The sequence below is a fragment of the Schistocerca americana genome, chromosome 11, assembly GCF_021461395.2.
Source record: "Schistocerca americana isolate TAMUIC-IGC-003095 chromosome 11, iqSchAmer2.1, whole genome shotgun sequence".
Lineage (NCBI taxonomy): Eukaryota > Metazoa > Arthropoda > Insecta > Orthoptera > Acrididae > Schistocerca > Schistocerca americana.
This window is the reverse complement of record NC_060129.1, coordinates 107,908,377-107,926,775: the sequence shown is the minus strand read 5'-3', so window position 1 is coordinate 107,926,775 and position 18,399 is coordinate 107,908,377. Positions and strand designations below refer to the sequence as shown.

The window sequence follows — 18,399 nt, the reverse complement described above, 5'->3', positions numbered from 1 at the left end:
GGGTCTGCAGCGCCGAGAGGAGATCTTTATCCTCTCCGGCTGCTCCTGCCTCCAATTGCTGCCTGGTGGTCGGCATGTTACAACTGTGTGGGCGTCTACACCGGCGTAGCGTCGCTAGCGACTTTCATTATTTGGTGTCGTGCAGTCGACGAGCGGCGGCAGGCGCGTCGATCACGCTTTGTTGCGGGTGAAGTTTGTTGTCTCGTTTTGGTGTGTTGCACGTTGTTGTTGCGTGTTGGGAACAGGATAATCTAGACTTCCCATGCCCTGCTCATGAACCCGTGCCCTCAGCCCTGAGTTACATCCTTACCTCAGCAGCCAACAGCCGGTGGCCCTCACTACCCGTCACTAACTCTCACTGCCCTAATCTGTAGTGTACTGACAATGAACAACACAGTCTTGCACATAACAAGAGTGGCATATGATGCCCACAATGCAGTTGGCAGCAAGTTTCTCTGAGTGAAATATATGCTAAAGACCCAATAGAAACATTGTCAAAACAAAAATTTTTACATCTGGAAAGACGACGTCTATTTTGATCCGATGACGATATATGCCATGAAGGCTCAGATCTGAAGCAAGCAGGCAACCATGCCACGGTAAAATTGTGGCGGGATGGCCCTTTCGGACAACTGCCACACAAGAGGGCGCTGCTGCCTCAGTTGTGCAATGACGCTGCTATCAGTGGTCACGTGAACTCTCTGAACATCACAGACGAGGTTCTGGACGTCCAAGTAGCAGAGACACCGGCCCATGTCTTTGTATTGTCAGTTCAGCAGTGGTAGGTTGTACAGCCAGCACAGCACAGGTAAGAGGCACTCTGAGCCCAGACACGTCCACACGAACTTTTGCGAACCTGTTATTAGGAGTGATGCTGTGGGCAGGCCAAGCTGTAGCCTGTGTCCCCCTCACACCACAGCATCGCCGTGCACCACTCGACTGGTGTCATCAGAGGATCACTTGGAAGATGGAATGGCGTGCCGAGGTCTTGAGCGACGAAAGCAGATTCTGCCTGCACGCAAGTGATGGTAGTTTGCTCGTACGACGTAGACCTGGTAAGCGCTGTCTCGTAGACAAGACACACTGGTCCCACCCACTACAGCTCCCTTTCATTTTTGCTGCTTCTGGACGGGACTTTAACATGCAGTTGATACGTGCAGAATATTGTTAGACCTGTTCAATGCCGCTCTTGTAACAGGAAGGTAATGTGTTGTTCCAACAGGACAATCCTCCCCCACACGCTGCCCATGGAACTCAACGTGCTCTGCAAGATGTGCAGCAAACTCCCTGGCGGGCAATGTCCCTGGACTTGTCTGCAATCGAGCAAATGTGGGATACGATGGGACGAGAAATGACTTGTGCGACTCGACAACCAACAACTCTTACACAACTGTGTGAACCGGTCGAGCAGGGATGGCATAATGTATCGCAGTATTCTACATATGTACGACCGACTGGATACCAGAGTCAGTGCCTGCATTACCACCTGTGGAAGCTACACCATACACTAATATGTGTGTTTCAGCAGACGTCGATACGTGCTACTGCAGAACCACTGGTGCTATTGATCTGTTAACGTAACAATTTCATGTACTCCATATGCACAGTGGCAACAATAAATCGTGAGTGAACTGGAAACCTCTAAATGGGTGCACAAATTTTTTTCCACAGAGTTTAACAAAAGTGTTTTCTCTGCCAGAGCGCTCCTAAAACAGTTTCGTTTCGTTCAGTATAATAGGAAAGTCTTTAATACACACACAAACAAAGTATTGCTTCACTCCGGTTCCCAGAACTCCTGAAGTGAGACGTTGACTATGGATATTGTATCACAGACACAGTCCCTTTGACTGTTCAGAGATATCACTAAACCCGCCCAAAGATGTAAACGACCGTGCATGAGCAACGCGTATCATACGGAGGGGGTCCGACAGCTGATCAGTTACAGTCATTCCACCAGGAAGGCTCGCGTTGTCTGAGTTCAACCGCGCCTAGACAGTCAATACCGCGGGGCCAACGCGTCCGCATTGTTACTTTGTGCCAGGAGGGACTCTCAACAAGGGAAGTGTCGAGGCGTCTCGGAGTGAACCAAAGCGATGTTGTCAGGAGACAGAGAGACAGGAACTGTCGATTACATGCCTCGCTCAGGCCACCCAAGAGCTACTGCCGCAGTGGATGACCGCTACCTACTGATTATGGCTCGGGGGAACCCTGACAGCCATGCCACCATGTTGAATAATGTTTCTCGTGCAGCCACAGGACGTCGTGTTACGACTCAAGCTGTGCGCAATAGGCTGGATGATTCGCAACTTCACTCTCGACATCCATGTCGAGGTACATCTTTGCAACAAAGAAAACATGTAGCGCGGTACAGAGGGGCCCGACAAGACGTCGAATGGACCGCTCGGGAACGGCATCACGTTTTCTTCGCTGACGAGTATCGCCTATGCCTTCAACCAGACAATTGTCGGAGATGTGTTCGGAGGCAACCCGGTAAGGCTGAACGCCTTTGACACACTGTCCAGAGAGTGCAGCAAGGTGGAGGTTCCCTTCTCTTTTCGGGTGGCATTATGTGGGGCCGACGTACGCTGCTAGTGGTCATGGTAGGCGCCGTAACGTCTGTACGATGTCATCCTCCAACCGATAGTCCAAACATATTGGCAGCATATTGGCGAGGCATTCGTCTTCCTGGACGACATTCGCGCCCTCATCGTACACATCTTGTGAATGACTTCCTTCAGGATCCCGTCATCGCTCGACTAGAGCGGCCAGAAATGAACCCTATCTAACATGCCTGGGACATTCAAATAACTTACGGGTTTGCTGTTGGGTGACGTCGTCAACACACAAGCAAGGATAACCAACATCAGAAATATCGATAGTGACTATTAATCAACAGGTAAGGTAGCACTAATTTTCTCCCTCTGTTTTTTTGATGCGACACAGAGCCGGATTCCAAGTAGCATTTAAACATAATCCACCATCTCTGTTTATAAGGTCGCTTGATAGTTTGATTTCAACAGCTTCCTTAATAACCTTGGTTCACAGGGCCCTCGTTAGACCCTGAAAGTTTGCCAGCTGAGCTATCACATCTCGAAGTCACCTTTCGTCAGAATGGTTATAGTGAGAGGCAGATCAAACCAGCGTTGCGCTATCAGCCTTCTGTGAAACGGGTGAGTGACGATAGCAACGAAGTGGCACCCAAGTCTACGGCCTTTTTGCCTTATGCAGGAAGCATTTCCAACAGGATTGGCTCTATTTTGCGGAAATATGATGTGAAATGTGTTTTCCGACCACCTTCTAAGATTAAGAACCTGTTGGCGTCCGTAAAAGGTGATGTTGGCTTGCGTAGAGCTGGTGTCTGTCGTATTCCTTGCATTTGTGGCATGTCATACATTGCTCAGACAATCAGGACTGTGGAAGACCGGTGTATTGAACATAAGCGTCACACACGCTTAGCCGAGCGAATCCGCTATTGCAGAACATTGCCTTGACACTGGCCGTCCTGTGTAATACAACAACACGGAGATTCTGGCTTGCACGTCCAGCTATTGGGATAGTGTTATTAAGGAAGCCGTTGAAATCAAACTATCAAGCAACCTTATAAACAGAGATGGTGGATTTTGTTAAAAAGCTGCTTGGAATCCGGCTCTGTCTCTCATCAAAAACCAGAGGGACAGAATTAGTGCTACCTCACCTGTTGATTAATAGTCACTATCGATATTTCTGATGTTGGTTGTCCTTGGTTGTGTGTTGACTCTGCGGTTACTTGTTCTGTGCGTTCAAATGGCAGGATTTGAACCTGCGACCGTAGCGGTCGCGCGGTTCCAGACTGAAGCGCCTAGAACCGCTCGGCCACACAGGCCGACTTGTTCTGTGTGTAGTATCTTCCTTGTTTCTACCCTGTGAACCGAGGTATTACATTCCCTTGCACATTGCTTCCTCCTTGCAGTTGTGCCTCGAGAATGGCAGGGTGTACTCCTGTCGAAATATCGGCGGTGGTCGACGACGTCACCAGGCAGCAAACCGTAAGTTACTTGAACATTCAATTCGCCGAGAAAAGATAAGGCCTCACATGTCTGGGACAGATTGAAAAGGGTTGTTTATGGATGGCATGACCCACCAACCACTTTGAATCTGAACCTACAGTGCCTTGAAGAACTTGTGGATAGTATGCCACGATGAATACAGGCATGCATCAATGAAAGAGGACGTGCTTCCGGGTATTAGAGGTACCGGTGTGTACAGCAATCTGGATATCCACCTCTGAAGGTCTCGCTGCATGGTGGTACAACATGCAATATGTGATTTTCATGAGCAGTAAAAAGGTCGGAAATGATGTTTATGTTGATCTGTATTCCAATTTTATGTACAGGTTCCGGAACTCTCAGAACCGAGGTGATGTAAACGTTTTTTTTGAGTTGTGTATGTGTACTGGTTCACAATATTAATGTTTCTAGACTCTAGGTGCACACAATCATTTGTGGCTATCCATGTGTGCCAGCTTATTCGCCTTTCCCGTCGTTTGAACCAATTTACTGCTGCATGTTGGAGGGGATTTTCGCCAATCGTCTTAGGTGGGTCAGTGGTAGCCTACTTGATGGGCTTACTGGGAGGGTAATTCCCACACGACCGCCGCTGCAGGTAAGGTTCTGAACGTCCTGCCAGAAGGAACCACCTTACAGGAGCGTCAGCAAGCAGCAGCAGGGAGTGGCCAGTGATGTGCCTTCCAGTCGGCTCCTTATTCCGACAGGCTGAATGGGCTGTGTGATCGATGTTATCGTGGAGAAGTTTAGAGCTAGCGAAATCGGCAAGTCGGCTGTCAGTTCTCTTGGGATGGATGTGCTAAGTCGTGGGTCCGACTGAGGCGTAGTTTTATGATTACTACATCGGTGTTCTGGAGGGAGTGATCCTCCACGATTAACGGAGTTACGACAAAGTATTAGAAAGTGTGTTCCCGTGTGCTGGGCGTGTATTGCCTCTGACCCACTTCCCTGTGATTTGGGAAATCTGGAAATTTGTGGTAAGTTCCTATGGGACTAAACTGCTGAGGTCATCTGTCCCTAGGCTTACACACTACTTAAACTAACTTACGTTAGGAACAACAAACACTCCCATGTCCGGGGGAGGACTCGAACCTCTGGCGGGGGGAGCCGCGCGAGTTGTGGCAAGGAGCCCTAGACCGTGCGGCTACCCCGCGCGGCCCTGTTGTTCCCTGTGTGGATGTTCTGGACCGCTCTTAAGTCCATCTTAAAAATGTATTTACACTGACCCAAGATGTCCAAAATTTCTTTTGCATTGAATGTTGGATGTGCACCAGTGATAGTCCTTGTGTTGAGGTATCTGTAGTCACAGCGTAATCTGTACATTCTTGTACCATTCGACAACATTTTTGGGAAGGGTTAAAACATCTACACCTCTTCAACAGTACCCTCAGACAATAATTGCAATTATAGCTGATGGAGGATTTCTTCCATTATTGGCTGTAGGTGTTCTGGAAGCCTGGATGGTTTCCTGTAGACAGAAGCGTTATTGTCGGTGAGCTCAGAGGAAACGTGGACATGTTAGGTAGCTGGAAGTAGTGGTTAGGTAGAAAGTGACGGGTGTGGCTAGGGTGAATTCACATGTATAAACTGAACTTTTCCCGTGCAGATCTGAGAGCGATGTTTTCTAAGTCACCGTTTCCCTGCTGGCTTTGATTTGTATATTGCATGCAGCCAATGCAAGGTTATTTATTCAACTTAGATGGTTATCTCCCCAGTCCTGCGGTCTCATCTTGGAACCTTACGCGATTGTAGTAACGTTACTACACTGAAACGCCAAGAAAAAAAAAAAAAAAGCATTTCCGAGGTAGCGATGAATTGGGGACTTTCCCGTACGACGATTTCACGAGTGTACTGTGAATATCAGGAATCCGATGAAACATCAAATCACCGACATCGCAGCGTCCGGAAAAAGATCCTGCAAGAACGGGACCAACGACGACTGAAGAGAATCGTTCAACGTGACAGAAGTGCAACCGTTCCGCAAATTGCTGCAGATTTCAATGCTGGGCCATCAACAAGTTTCAGTGTCTGAACCATTCAACGGAACATAATCGATATGGGTTCTCTGAGCCGAACGCCCACTCATATACCCTTGATGACTGCACGACACAGAGCTTTACGCCTCGCCTGGGCGTCAACACCGACATTGGGCTGCTGATGACTGGAAACATTTTGTCTGGTCCGACGAGCCCCGTTTCATATTGTATCGAGCGGTTGAACGTGAATCAGTACCGAGACAACCTCATGAATCCATGGACCCTGCATGTCAGCAGGGGACTGTTCAAGCTGGTGGAGGCTCTGTAATGGAGTGCAGCTAGAGTGATATGGGACCCCTGATACATCTAGATACGACTCTGACAGCTGACACGTATGCAACTATCCTGGCAGATCGCCTGCATCCATTCATGTCCATTGTGCATTCCGACGGACTGGTAAATCCAGCAGGACAATGTGACACACCACACGTCCAGAATTGCTACAGAGTGGCTCCAGAAACACTTTTCTGAGTTTAAACACTTCCGCTGGCCACCAAACTCCCCAGATATGAACATTATTGAGCAGGTCTGGGATGTAACGTGCTGAGATCTCCACCCCTCTTAGTTTGACGGATTTATGGACAGCCCTGCAGGATTCATGGTGTCAGTTCCCTCCAGCACTACTTCAGACATTAATGGAGTCCCTGCCACGTCGCGTTGCGGCACTTCTGCGGGCTCGCGGGGGCGCTACACGATGTTAGGCAGGTGTACAGGTGTCTTTGGCTCCTCAGTGTACTAACAGTGCTGGTAATTGCCGGTGCTGGACTTAGATTGGTGAAGCTTAACCATGCCTCGCTGATCGAAGATGACGACTTACTAGTGTAGGAAATTTATCCGGTTCCGCCAGTAAACTGCTTGCAAGTAAACACGCGGAGTAGAGCGTCACGTGATGTGTTTGACGCGGGGCAAAAAAAAAAAAAAAAAGGCTCTGAGCACTATGGGACTCAACATCTGAGGTCATCAGTCCCCTAGAACTTAGAACTACGTAAACCTAACTAACCTAAGGACATCACACACATCCATGCTCGAGACAGGATTCGAACCTGCGACCGTAGCGGTCTCGCGGTTCTAGACTGGAGCGCCTAGAACCGCTCGGCCACGCCGGCCGGCTGACGCGGGGCAAACCGCGATTGTGTTTTCGCGACACTGCGGGGGTTCCGAAGAAACGACGGAAGGAGTTCATCACTTTGTTTCGATTCTGCAGCGTGCTCGCGCGCGCGCACTTGTGTGTGTGTGTGTGTGTGTGTGTGTGTGTGTATGTGTGTGTCTGTTTGAGAGTGACTGAGTGTGTATGTGATGAAATAGGTATGCAGGTAAGCTGAGCTGCACGTCACACCTACCTCGTGTCATACGAAGATGGCGAGGGATGCTGCAATCTATTGTTCCAAAATAGCAATCCTTCCTCCATGAAATTCACCGTTAAGGTTCGCTGTAACTTGACAGTCTCTGAAAAAATGGCTCTATGTAATACCGTCTGTGGCAGTGATGCTCAGTCGAAGTGTATATTAAATTCACACAGGGATCGGTTCCATTTGCACTGTTCGCTCACTCTGTTTTTATTCGAACAAATTGGCCATCATCTGTTGATTACAAATCACACTAAATTCGAGGTACTACGTCCTTACAGTTTAACTCTTGCCAGACATATGTTATTTCACATTCTGACACATTTTTTCCTCTTCCATTATATTAATTGTAAAAATACACTTTTAAGCAACATCGTTTCTTCTTTACAAGTGCTACACAGTATATACATTAATTTTTAACGTTTTCTTTAATACCTTACTGTGTTTCTCAATCAGTATGTCAACATCCTGTACAACAACTGCTCTTATTCCTGTGTCCTCTGGAATTGTCCTTTAACACTATGCGTTCACTTCAGACAACATGTCGCAACGACACTTGTTTGTTACTGTCTCATACTATAACATTTTGTGCCCCTCTGACCAATCAGAACACTAATCAGCGCTACGAACACCATTACATGTTCTTCCACACAGTTGAGTTATCTCCATCTTCCTGCTCCTCTGGTTTGACACTGATATTAATTTTTCTTGGCACAGTACTGAACATACACATAATACACACATACCGGTACAATTCTTATTTAAGACTTGCGTATTTCCTAAAAAATAAATACTTTTATGGAACAATGAGGATAAGTAAATAAATTCACAAAAAAATTTCGTATCAAACTGAAGTTTAATATGGTACAACTGAATAATTTTCAGATATACGAAGCGTTGCCAAAGGTGAAAGTCATGTAAAATTGTCATAAAAAAATTCCTAGCACTAGTCGAAGACAGAATTTTGGATTGAACCATCTAGTGTGAGACATAAGACGAAGTACAGTTCTGCAGTTATTTGCAAAATAATAAGGATAACGTAGACATCTTTTTAAAGCTTTGTAGGAATCAATGGAAAAGGCAAACATTCCTGTAAAGACATTGCAAGAGTATATTCTGTTCCCTTCACTAAACAGTGGTTGAAAAATTTTTTCATATGCAAGAAATTCTTCCATTATTTTCGTTTTCATAATATGCTAAGGGTAACAAAAGTTAACATGTTATCACATGGTGGGTTGGAAGAAATAGAGCAAGAACATTCTTATTATCTTCTAGCAAATTACATTTTAATGGTAGTTACTTAATGTCAATGCATTAAAGTAGCTAGACAAACACAGACATGTAGAAATAGGCATTTATAATTAATTGAGAACAAATGAGAAAGATAAGACACTGGTTTGCGTGAGCAGTAGGAGTTAATTTTGTATTATCAGCTGGATTCAATCACTATGACTGGTCACTGGCTTTAGTCCTGTCTGCAGTCAAGGCAGCCCTTTGGAAACAATACCCATGTAACTTACAACGAGGATTGCGCAAGGAGAGACCGTTCATTCCTCCTCCTTTCCAGATTTCTCTCGGCTGTTGAACAGAGCTCCTGTTCTGGGCGGATGATATCCGGATTCCACCACGACAGCACTCTGTTCCTGAGCAGAGGCAGCGTCGTTCCATTACAAACGAAGAAAACGAACTGCAGTGGTCCCTGCACCATCGTAACTATGTGTACGTAGTACACAAGCTGCGCTATGCCTTGTGCCTGGTGGAAACCAATTCTAATAATTATACCTATCCCGCTCAAAATAACGGCCTTAACTGACATAAAAACGTATTGTTTCTTAGAGGCAAATTTATGTTTACTAAAAATTTTGAGTTGCCGCATGGAGTTCCGAGCACGTAAGTACATGTATCCCACCGACCCAAGACAAACCAAATTGAAAGTTATCGATAGAGAAATCCCCGCAAGGAATATTATCCGACTGTGCATCAGGTAATATTTGCTCGTCTTTTCGAAAGCAATAGTTGCTGTGCATACCACAGTCCAGGGTATCAGTGCGTACAGCGCTTGACCACGGAATACCCTTCTGGCTTCAGCAGGTGGCAGGTCGTCAGGGAGCCTAAGATGACGGACACACGCGTACATTTGGTAGCAGAATAAGTTTAGCCAGATACATCTTAGAAGAGTGAGGGCACTATCAATGTGCACCATCGTAGATAGGTCGGGGACACCTGTCATACGATAAATGACCTCAGAACACAAGATCTGCGTTATACCCGTGATCTGAATGGACAGGAATATCTTTCCGGGGACATTGCGTAACTGGGGCAGGGACATGTATACAACAGTGGTCAAAAAGCGGAAAATAATATTTATGGCTATAAATGACATTTCTAAAGATTTTAAGCTGTCGATTTTGAAATCTTTGTATTTCAAGGTGGCACTGTTCAAGCTGTCTTTGTACTTAAGAGCCCTTTCTGTTGGCCTCACATACCCTTTGTAGAACTCTCTTTCCCACGTTAAATTGTACGTTGTGAAGTGCGATCCGTTTGTGTAGAAACTGACGCCGCATAAATCGAAAGACTTATGGAAAGAAAAATCGCCACACATCAGCAACAGGACTGCTCTGGAAACAGAGCAGATGGCGTCTGTAGCGTTCGACTGCAGGCAGGACTGATCGCCAGGGCTGTCGAAATAGCAGCGAGCATCATGTACAGATTGTAGCATACTAAACGGGACGTCCTGACAAACGCTGAACGAGTTGACTGTCATCCAGGCCAGCAGGCAGAGGTTGACGTTTATCCTCTGCGTGTAGGCCAGGTAGCTGGTGACGGGTACGTGGGGCGACCTCTGCACCATGTCGTCCCACAGCTGCACGCGGCACCGCTCGCGCAGGTTTTTGGTTTCCGGTGGCAGGTCTTCCAGCGGACACGTGGGGTGGTCGAGGGCGTTCGCCAACAGCTGCACGCAGTCAGTGTCCACGGAGAGCATGGCGTTGCTTCTGTCCTCCCTCTGCCACTCCTCATCTGCAAAAGAATCACTGCGAGTTGAGTGGTGTTCACACACCAAATGTATGTAGAAGCAGATGTACGCATCTGATCCTAGAGGCTCCTCTGGATGATAAGGCCAGGTGTATTTTAACTACATCATCGATGACAAATAATGTCAACAATTTTTTTTGTATTCGGAAAGATATATACCAGAGTTGAATCGAGAGAAGAGTACGCAATTCGTATCCATCTACAGAGTATCCAGGAAGTCCCCAAAACCCTCTTGACTATCTACAGTAACTCTTCATCATTTCCTTGTCCTCTGTCCCACGTCACCGCAGGGTCGGCGTTGTTACTATGGATTTGCCATTGTTAGTGCAGAGGGCATCCAGATCCCCTTCCTATCCCCACTCCATAACCCCCCCCCCCAAGATGGAATTAGTGTACCCCAGCTGTCTGCGTCTAGTGAAAGCCATGGAATAGTGTGAACGTGTTCAGATGTCTGTGAGTCGTGTAATGGAGGCGGGACGTGGGGACTACTCAGTATCCACCTAGTGGGATGTGGAAAACCGCCTAAAAACCACATCCAGGCTGTCTGGCACACCGACGCTCGTCGGTAATCCACCAGGCGAATTCGATCTGGGGCCGGCACGCCTACCCTGGTCCAGGAAGCAGCGCATTAGTGCTCTCGGTTAACATGGTGGGTGACTTTGTGCAATCACTGAGGACATACATTCGTTTGCTTGGTATCCCTCCTTTGAAGCTGACGAAAAGCGTTGGTGTAATTACTATATTCTTTTGTTTCACTATAGCACCATTTTAGTTGTGAATTCGAGCTGAAACAGTTACACTGCAGAGGTGCGTTTAGTGGCGCGTGTATGGACGCACGAAGGTCCACAGAGAAGGCAAACAACGAAAAACATTATGAGAGTATATGCCATGGTGCCACTCGTAAAACAACTCTGCATGTTTGAGCGCAATAATGGCTCTGAGCACTATGGGACTCAACATCTTAGGTCATAAGTCCCCTAGAACTTAGAACTACTTAAACCTAACTAACCTAAGGACATCACACACACCCATGCCCGAGGCAGGATGCGAACCTGCCACCGTAGCAGTCCCGCGGTTCCGGACTGCAGCGCCAGAACCGCACGGCCACCGCGGCCGACTTGAGCGCAATAAACTATGTAGCGAAGACTGGTAGCGTGCTGGACGTAAAAAATGCAAGTGAAAGCGTGCTCCCCCACTGGCCGAGCAGTCTGGAATGAAATCCTTTCGCAAAAGAGTTGCTCAGTTCAAACACTGTGGTCACTAACATATGACCACATTAAAAAATATTTGAAAATGAAAGGATTTAGGCCGAAGTTAATGATTAAAGAATCTGACTGCTGCTTGGAGCGACCTGCCGTGTCTCGCTCAAGAGTGTTACCAACAAGTATTATTTTTTTATACTCTCTAGCCGCATTTTGGAGTCTGAAGCCTAATCTCAGGCTCTACTGTAGAGATTTTGGGCAATTTCCATTAACAGAGAGACAGGTTCAAGAAATAGGTTTTTGTGTATCATCTGTAAATTTTTAGTGCAAAATGGCTGAGCTTTGATAAATTAAAGCCCGTGCCTGAGTGAAAACCATGCGATTACTATGGCACGTTTATCTGTCTGTATGTGAACGCTAATCTCAGTAACTCTCAGTAACTGCAGCAGGTGTGTGTGTGTTTTTGTGTGTCTGTGTGTGTGTCTGTGTGTGTGTGTGTGTGTCTGGAGCTTACGGTCGGTCAAGAGCGAGATCATTCGTGGAGTTGCACGAGAATACTCTCTGTCCATGTAGTGTTGTACGCCTTACCGATATCAGAGAATATGCCAAGACAGTGCTGTCTACCTACGAAGGCCTGCTGAATAGCCACCTCTAGCAGAGTCAGGTTGACAACACTGGATCGAAACCTCCAGAATCCACACTGAGAGTGGCTAAGCAGTTGCCTGGTTTCTAACAGCCAGACCAAACGACGGTTAACTATTCGCTCGAGGGTCTTCCCTTCACAGCTTGTGAAGGCTGGCATCAGCAGTAGTCGCTGCAAAATGATCTGCCAGGGTCCGAGTGATGTTTCTGGGTGTAGTTTGGAGACACTTCTGTTTCAGCACTGCTGTTATTGGTAGACGACTGTCTTTGCCAGAAACCCTCATAATGGGTTCCAGTACTTTTGTAGAAGAAGTGGAATGGTTGACAAAGTCCAGAAACGCTTGGTACGCCGTTTTCTTTCTCTCCTTAATGATGTGTCAAGTATTGGCTCTCGTGACCTGAAAGCCTGTGAGATTGTTTGCTGCTGGGATGTACTTATATCGTTGAAGAGCTAACTGTAGATTGTTAGCTGCTGGGATGTACTTATATCGTTGAAGAGCTAACTGTCCTAGATTGCTGAGCGGCACTCACCAGTCCAAAAAGCAACAGGACTTTGGGATTGATAAGTCAGTAGCGTGATGGATCTATCGTGTGATGTGGTCCACCCATTCCTTGACACTGTTGCAGTCTTCAGACACAGCCAGCTGGACTAAAATCATCCAGTTATCCCTACTGACCAACAATTCTGGTGTCTTCTGTGCATGTAATGTTCCATCGAGTAGATGAATCCAGACTATGACGTGGTCACTAAGTGAAGATCGTCAATGACATTCCTACTGAACCTGGTCTGCGAAGGCTCGAGAGGTCGCTGGCTCACAATGACCCAGTAGCAGCACAGAAAGGAGTGGGAGTACCTGCGTTGAAGATACGCAGCTTGTGAGACATCATGAGGGTCTCAAAAAGGAAAGTGAGGGCAAGCAGAGGTCGATCTGCACAAGACATTTAAGACATTAAAGTCTCCAAGTAGGAAGAATGGTTGGAAGGTCTCTTCCATAAGATCTGTGACAGTCTCAGTGTGCAAATGGATAGTGCATAGTAAACCAAATTTAGTAAATAGATAGCACACGTGTAGGTAGTTAGTGTTACATGTGACGCAGCATGACATGAAGTTGTTGAGTTTACAGCTAGAGACTGGAAAAAACGTAAGTATTCCGTGATTCACAAAATTAAAGTGAGCATAAAACGTCCAGTGGCACGAACTTGCAGCCAATTGAAAGAGTAAATAGCAAAGGTTATCTAAGATTGAAAGTGAAAGATATCTAAATACAATATTAACTAAAATGGACAAGAAATTAGAAATGAATCTAGACAAGCAAGAAGAGAGTGGGCGAAATGCACCAGCTGACAGCAGTTCGAACAGCGCATGTATAGATGCCGCCAGGATAGAATTTCACTAGAACATAAATGAACAGATCCAAGCTAAACAACCTGCTCGTACTAAACAAGATGACAGACGATGTTATTGAAGACAGTGGTTAAGCGAATGAGTCAAGGGACATGTTTGACTCACCAAAAGTAAAAAGGGAAATAGAATTTGAATGCGAAGAGTCACTTGATATGACAGAAATGTTAAAAATGTTGGCTGCACAGGCTGCAGAACAAAGTCAAAACATTAACAGTCAACTTGCAGTGCACAATAGCAATATTAATGCACACATTTCAGAACAAGGCCGAAACATTAATAATCAACTTGCTGAGCAAAGTCAACAGATGCAAGCGCAAAGCAGTAATCTTGGTAAACAAATTGAAGAGGTCAACTCAAGGGTAGGCACAGTGAGTAATGAAACCAGAAACTTCAAAAGTGAAATTAATGTCATCAATGGTAATATTGTACAAGGACAAATCGATGACATGAATGAAAGATTTGACACTGAAGAAATAAACATTCAAGATCAAATAGAATCTTTAGTAATTACCAAAGTGGACAAAAAAATATTCGGTATTGAATCCGAAATCCAAACGGAATACAACACCGGATTTTCACAGATTAAACTGTCTGTGACAGAAACAGGCAGGTAATTGTTCAAACAAATTGTTACTTGCGAGAAGAAGTGTGAACACTGAAATTCCTAAATCCAAGGCAAAATGTGCGACTTGGAAAGAAAAATACAGGCAAAACCCACCCACTTTATTGAAAGAGTAGTTTAAAGTATAATCTTAGATGGAGAAGAAAAATTCGACCCTGCCAAAAAGTACAATGGTTGGCACCCGCTTGATTTCGTAAAGAACTACAAAATATATTGGTCGGAACAGAAACAAGACCATTTGTGGCCCGAATTTATACTGGCCAGGCTGTATGACATTAGAAGTAGGCAAACAATGAAACAATTTTGTGAATCCTGGTATTGAAAATTAATTCACTTTAAAACTAGACGGACCGAATCTGAAATCGTTTCGGAACTTTGGAAGAAACTGCCTGAGAATTCTGAACGATATGCTGGAAGTAACCATAGAAGTTTTTCTGCACTCTTAGAAAGGGTAGAGGACGAAGATCACTGGCAAGGAAATCATGAGTACCGTCCAAATAATAACAACCGATTGCGAGAAAACAATGATCAAAATTAGTGGACGGAAAAACATGATACAGAGATGTCGTGGCAGAGGAAGCGGATATTTTGCGTCCCGTGGCAGAGGATTCATACCATGGAATTTTCAAAACAGAGACGATTTGTAAAACTAAAAACCGCATGTGTTAGGGGCCAGGTTCAGACAGAGGGCGGTTTTAGGCCCAAAGCAATCATATACGAATTTCGAGTGTGGTGAATGCAATCAGTAGGGCACTAAAAGTAAAAATGCTGCATTGATAGACGCACACGGAATAATACATAGTGGCGTGCGCTGGCTGGAACCTGGTGGTTGTTCATATAACTGCCACTCATGTTCCGAGCAGCACCGTATGGTACTCTCGGTGAAATCGACAAATGGCCGATGTGAGAACAAGATGGCTGCTGTAAGGGAGGGGGGGCATTTCAGTAATCCATTTTCAATAATAAATGAGTGCAGAACTAAGAAGAAAACTAATATGTTATATAACAAAGATAATCCAATAGCAAGATTGGACGAAAAAACATTATTGAGAAATAAAATGGAGCAGGAAGACATGATTCAAAAAGAAAACATTTGTGCTGATAGTGATATAAATAAGGAAAGTGACATAAAAATAGAGGAGATTGTGTTGAATAGAAAAATAATAAAAGAGGACAATTATATAAGAAACAGTAATAGGAAATATGACATCATGAACAGTGCAAATGAATTGATTATTAAGGAAGAAGTTTTTTGTGATACAGAAATCAGGTATGAATTTCGCACAATCCTTTCCAAATAATAGCAGGAAGGAAGGTGTAATGAAGGTTATCAAAGTGAATGACAATTATACAAAGTATGAAATTAAAGCTGATGTTATTCAAAGTGATACCACAGAAGTACCCAAAAATTTAAACAAATGCAGTATGCACAAAACGATCAAAAACTCAAAATGACTAAAACATCTGCTGATGAATTGCCCCAATGTCTAAAAGTTGCATTCCTTGTGCGAAACTTATAATGGGAAAGAACTCAGTGATATTTCAAATGAGGAAGTGTCTATAGATTTAGATGCGAATGAATTCTCGGAGGTAGAGGAAAGTGAGTACACGTTTACCGAAAGATGATACAAAAAAATGAGTGACATCCTTTCCAAACAAAATCCAGAATGTGAAACTGAAGCAAAACCGAAAGAGCCACCTGATGATTCTATACTGGGGCATGCTTTAATTAATCTCATGAAAGAATTTGAATTGCAGGAACCAGAAGAACTACCTGATGAAATCATAGAGGGACGAGAACTGTTAAAGATCTCTAGAGATATAGAGATCAAGAAACCTAAAAAGCCACCCGATATACAACAGAAATAATTAGGTAACATTTGCTGGAAGGACATAATGGTTGAACAGAATTTATTGTGGGAAGAACAGGAGGTGAAAGAATCTAGAGCTGTTAAACAAAACCATTATCCCCAGTAATGTTTATAATATTGAGTTGCAAGTACTTTTGGGTATAGGATCACAAATTAGTGCTGTATCAGAATCATTTTTTGAACATATTTCAAGTAAGCCAGGGTTAGTAATAATGTCTGTGAGTGGAGTGAAGATTGTAGGAGCTTCTGGCAAGTCCAGTAAACCCATTTGGAAAAATGTACTGATTGAATTTAAAATGCAAGGACAGAAATTTGAACATGACATTTTAGTGGTGCCTGAATTAAGTGCTGAGATGATTTTGGGTATTGATTGGCTGAACAAAGAAAAATAATAAAATATCACAAAATGAGACTAGACCTGTGTCCAGTTTCCAGTTAGTGTTGGCTTGCAATTGTTGTGTTGATTAAGTTACTCAGGCTTGACAAAGTATTTAAAATTGATGTGTAACAATGTCTTCTTTGTTTCAGAGGACAATCATGTTTTACAATAACTGCTAGTATCCACTTTACCACTTTTTTGCTTGTGATTGGGTTCACTGCATTTTCGTAGGAAAGAAGTATAGACTGAGTTTTTCCACTAAAACTGGCTACTTTTTCTTTAAAAGAAATGTTTCGCATTTCTATGCCTTATTAGTCTGGCGACCGTATTCTATTTCATTTGAATACGTTTGAGTAGTTAAAACTTTATCTAAATTGGATCTGACACTTTCTTTGTTTTTAAGTATCTTTAATTTCAAGTCCAATAAGCAAAATTCTCTAGGCAATTCTTGGTTAAATTCTGCAAAAATTCTCACATTATACTGCATCTACATACAAAAATTGGTTAGAATTATTATATCTGTATACTAAATGGTGCACTATACTGTTACACATGACTTTTCCCATGACGGGACTATTTGTTCAATTGGGGCATAGTGCATAGTAAACCAGATTTGGTAAATAGATACCACATGTGTAGGCTGTTAGTGTCATATCCTCCCACATGTGCACCAAAGTTAATGTAGGCTGCAAATGTCTTGCTAAAGAAATAGGTTTCAACCTCCTGAATTTACTCTGTAAACTTGGCCAATTTTTAATCAGTATGGGGGTCTGATCAGGAACTGAGGCGAATGAACAGGATTGGGTTGATTTTGGGGGAAGAGACCAAACCGCAAGGTCATCGGTGTCATCAGATTAGGGAAGGATGGGGCCCTTTCAAAGGAACCGTCCCAGCATTTGCCTGAAGCGATTCAGGGAAATCATAGAAAACCTAAATCAGGATAGCCGGACATGGGATTGAACCGTTCTCCTCCTGAATATGGTATATGGAATTAGCATTGTTTTCTCAGTTTGGCCATATCGATTCAAATGTCCATTGGAGGCCCCCATGATAGCGATAAATGAGTCACTCCATATTCTAAATAAATCTATACCTATAGCTGGGTGTACTTCTGGACGAACATTGTAACTTTGAACTACAAACAGAGAAAACTGGCAGAAAAGGTATAAATGTGATGAATAAAGTTATAACCGTAGCTAACAGGCAACAACAATCAGAGTTTACCACCAATCTATATTAGCATCAATTACAGGATATCGTGTGAGGCTTTGGGCTCATAGATTGGAGCTAGTTAAGGCAGCTGCATTAGTGAGGAGAGTTCAGTGAGGAGTGCTGCCAAAATTAATGGGTGTCTATTGAACTGCCCCATATGATGCTTTGTCAGTAATTCTAGGAATATGCTCACTATAGTTGGAAAATAAAAAAAACTGGTCTTTTACTGGTTACAGAAAGGCAATCAAATGAAAGTATGAAGGGTGCCTGGAACTGAGGCCAATCCGAAAAAGTAATAAATAAAAGATCACATATTACAACTGTAGCAAAACGAATGGGAAGGACTAAAAATGAGATTTCTTAACCCATCGATTGGGCTGATTCATTACCTGACTGTTATGGCCCTTATGCTAAGTATCTATACAAAATCAGAAGACAGATACATGATAGCTGTTCCTGGGACAGTGCAGGCACACCAGAACACACATTGTGGGAGTGCATGCTCTGTGAAGATAAATAATAGCTAAATAATAGTAAATAATAAGTAATAAATCACTACTCAGTTCAGTTCAAGTCCTTGATTATCCAGTTAATGAAACCTCTCATGG

The 18,399-nt window shown here is 44.2% G+C and overlaps 1 protein-coding gene across 1 annotated transcript in view; it reads right to left on the bottom strand.

Moving 5' to 3' along the window:
- Positions 1-363: 363 nt before the first annotated feature.
- The window catches only part of LOC124553333, a 35,105-nt gene continuing 17,069 nt past the window's right edge, over positions 364-18,399 (bottom strand). The window contains exons 3-4 of the mRNA XM_047127210.1: positions 10,052-10,443; positions 364-471 (exon numbers count right to left, since the gene is read on the bottom strand). Of these exons, the coding sequence (XP_046983166.1) occupies positions 364-471; positions 10,052-10,443 (500 nt within the window). The remainder of the gene's footprint in view (positions 472-10,051; positions 10,444-18,399) is intronic.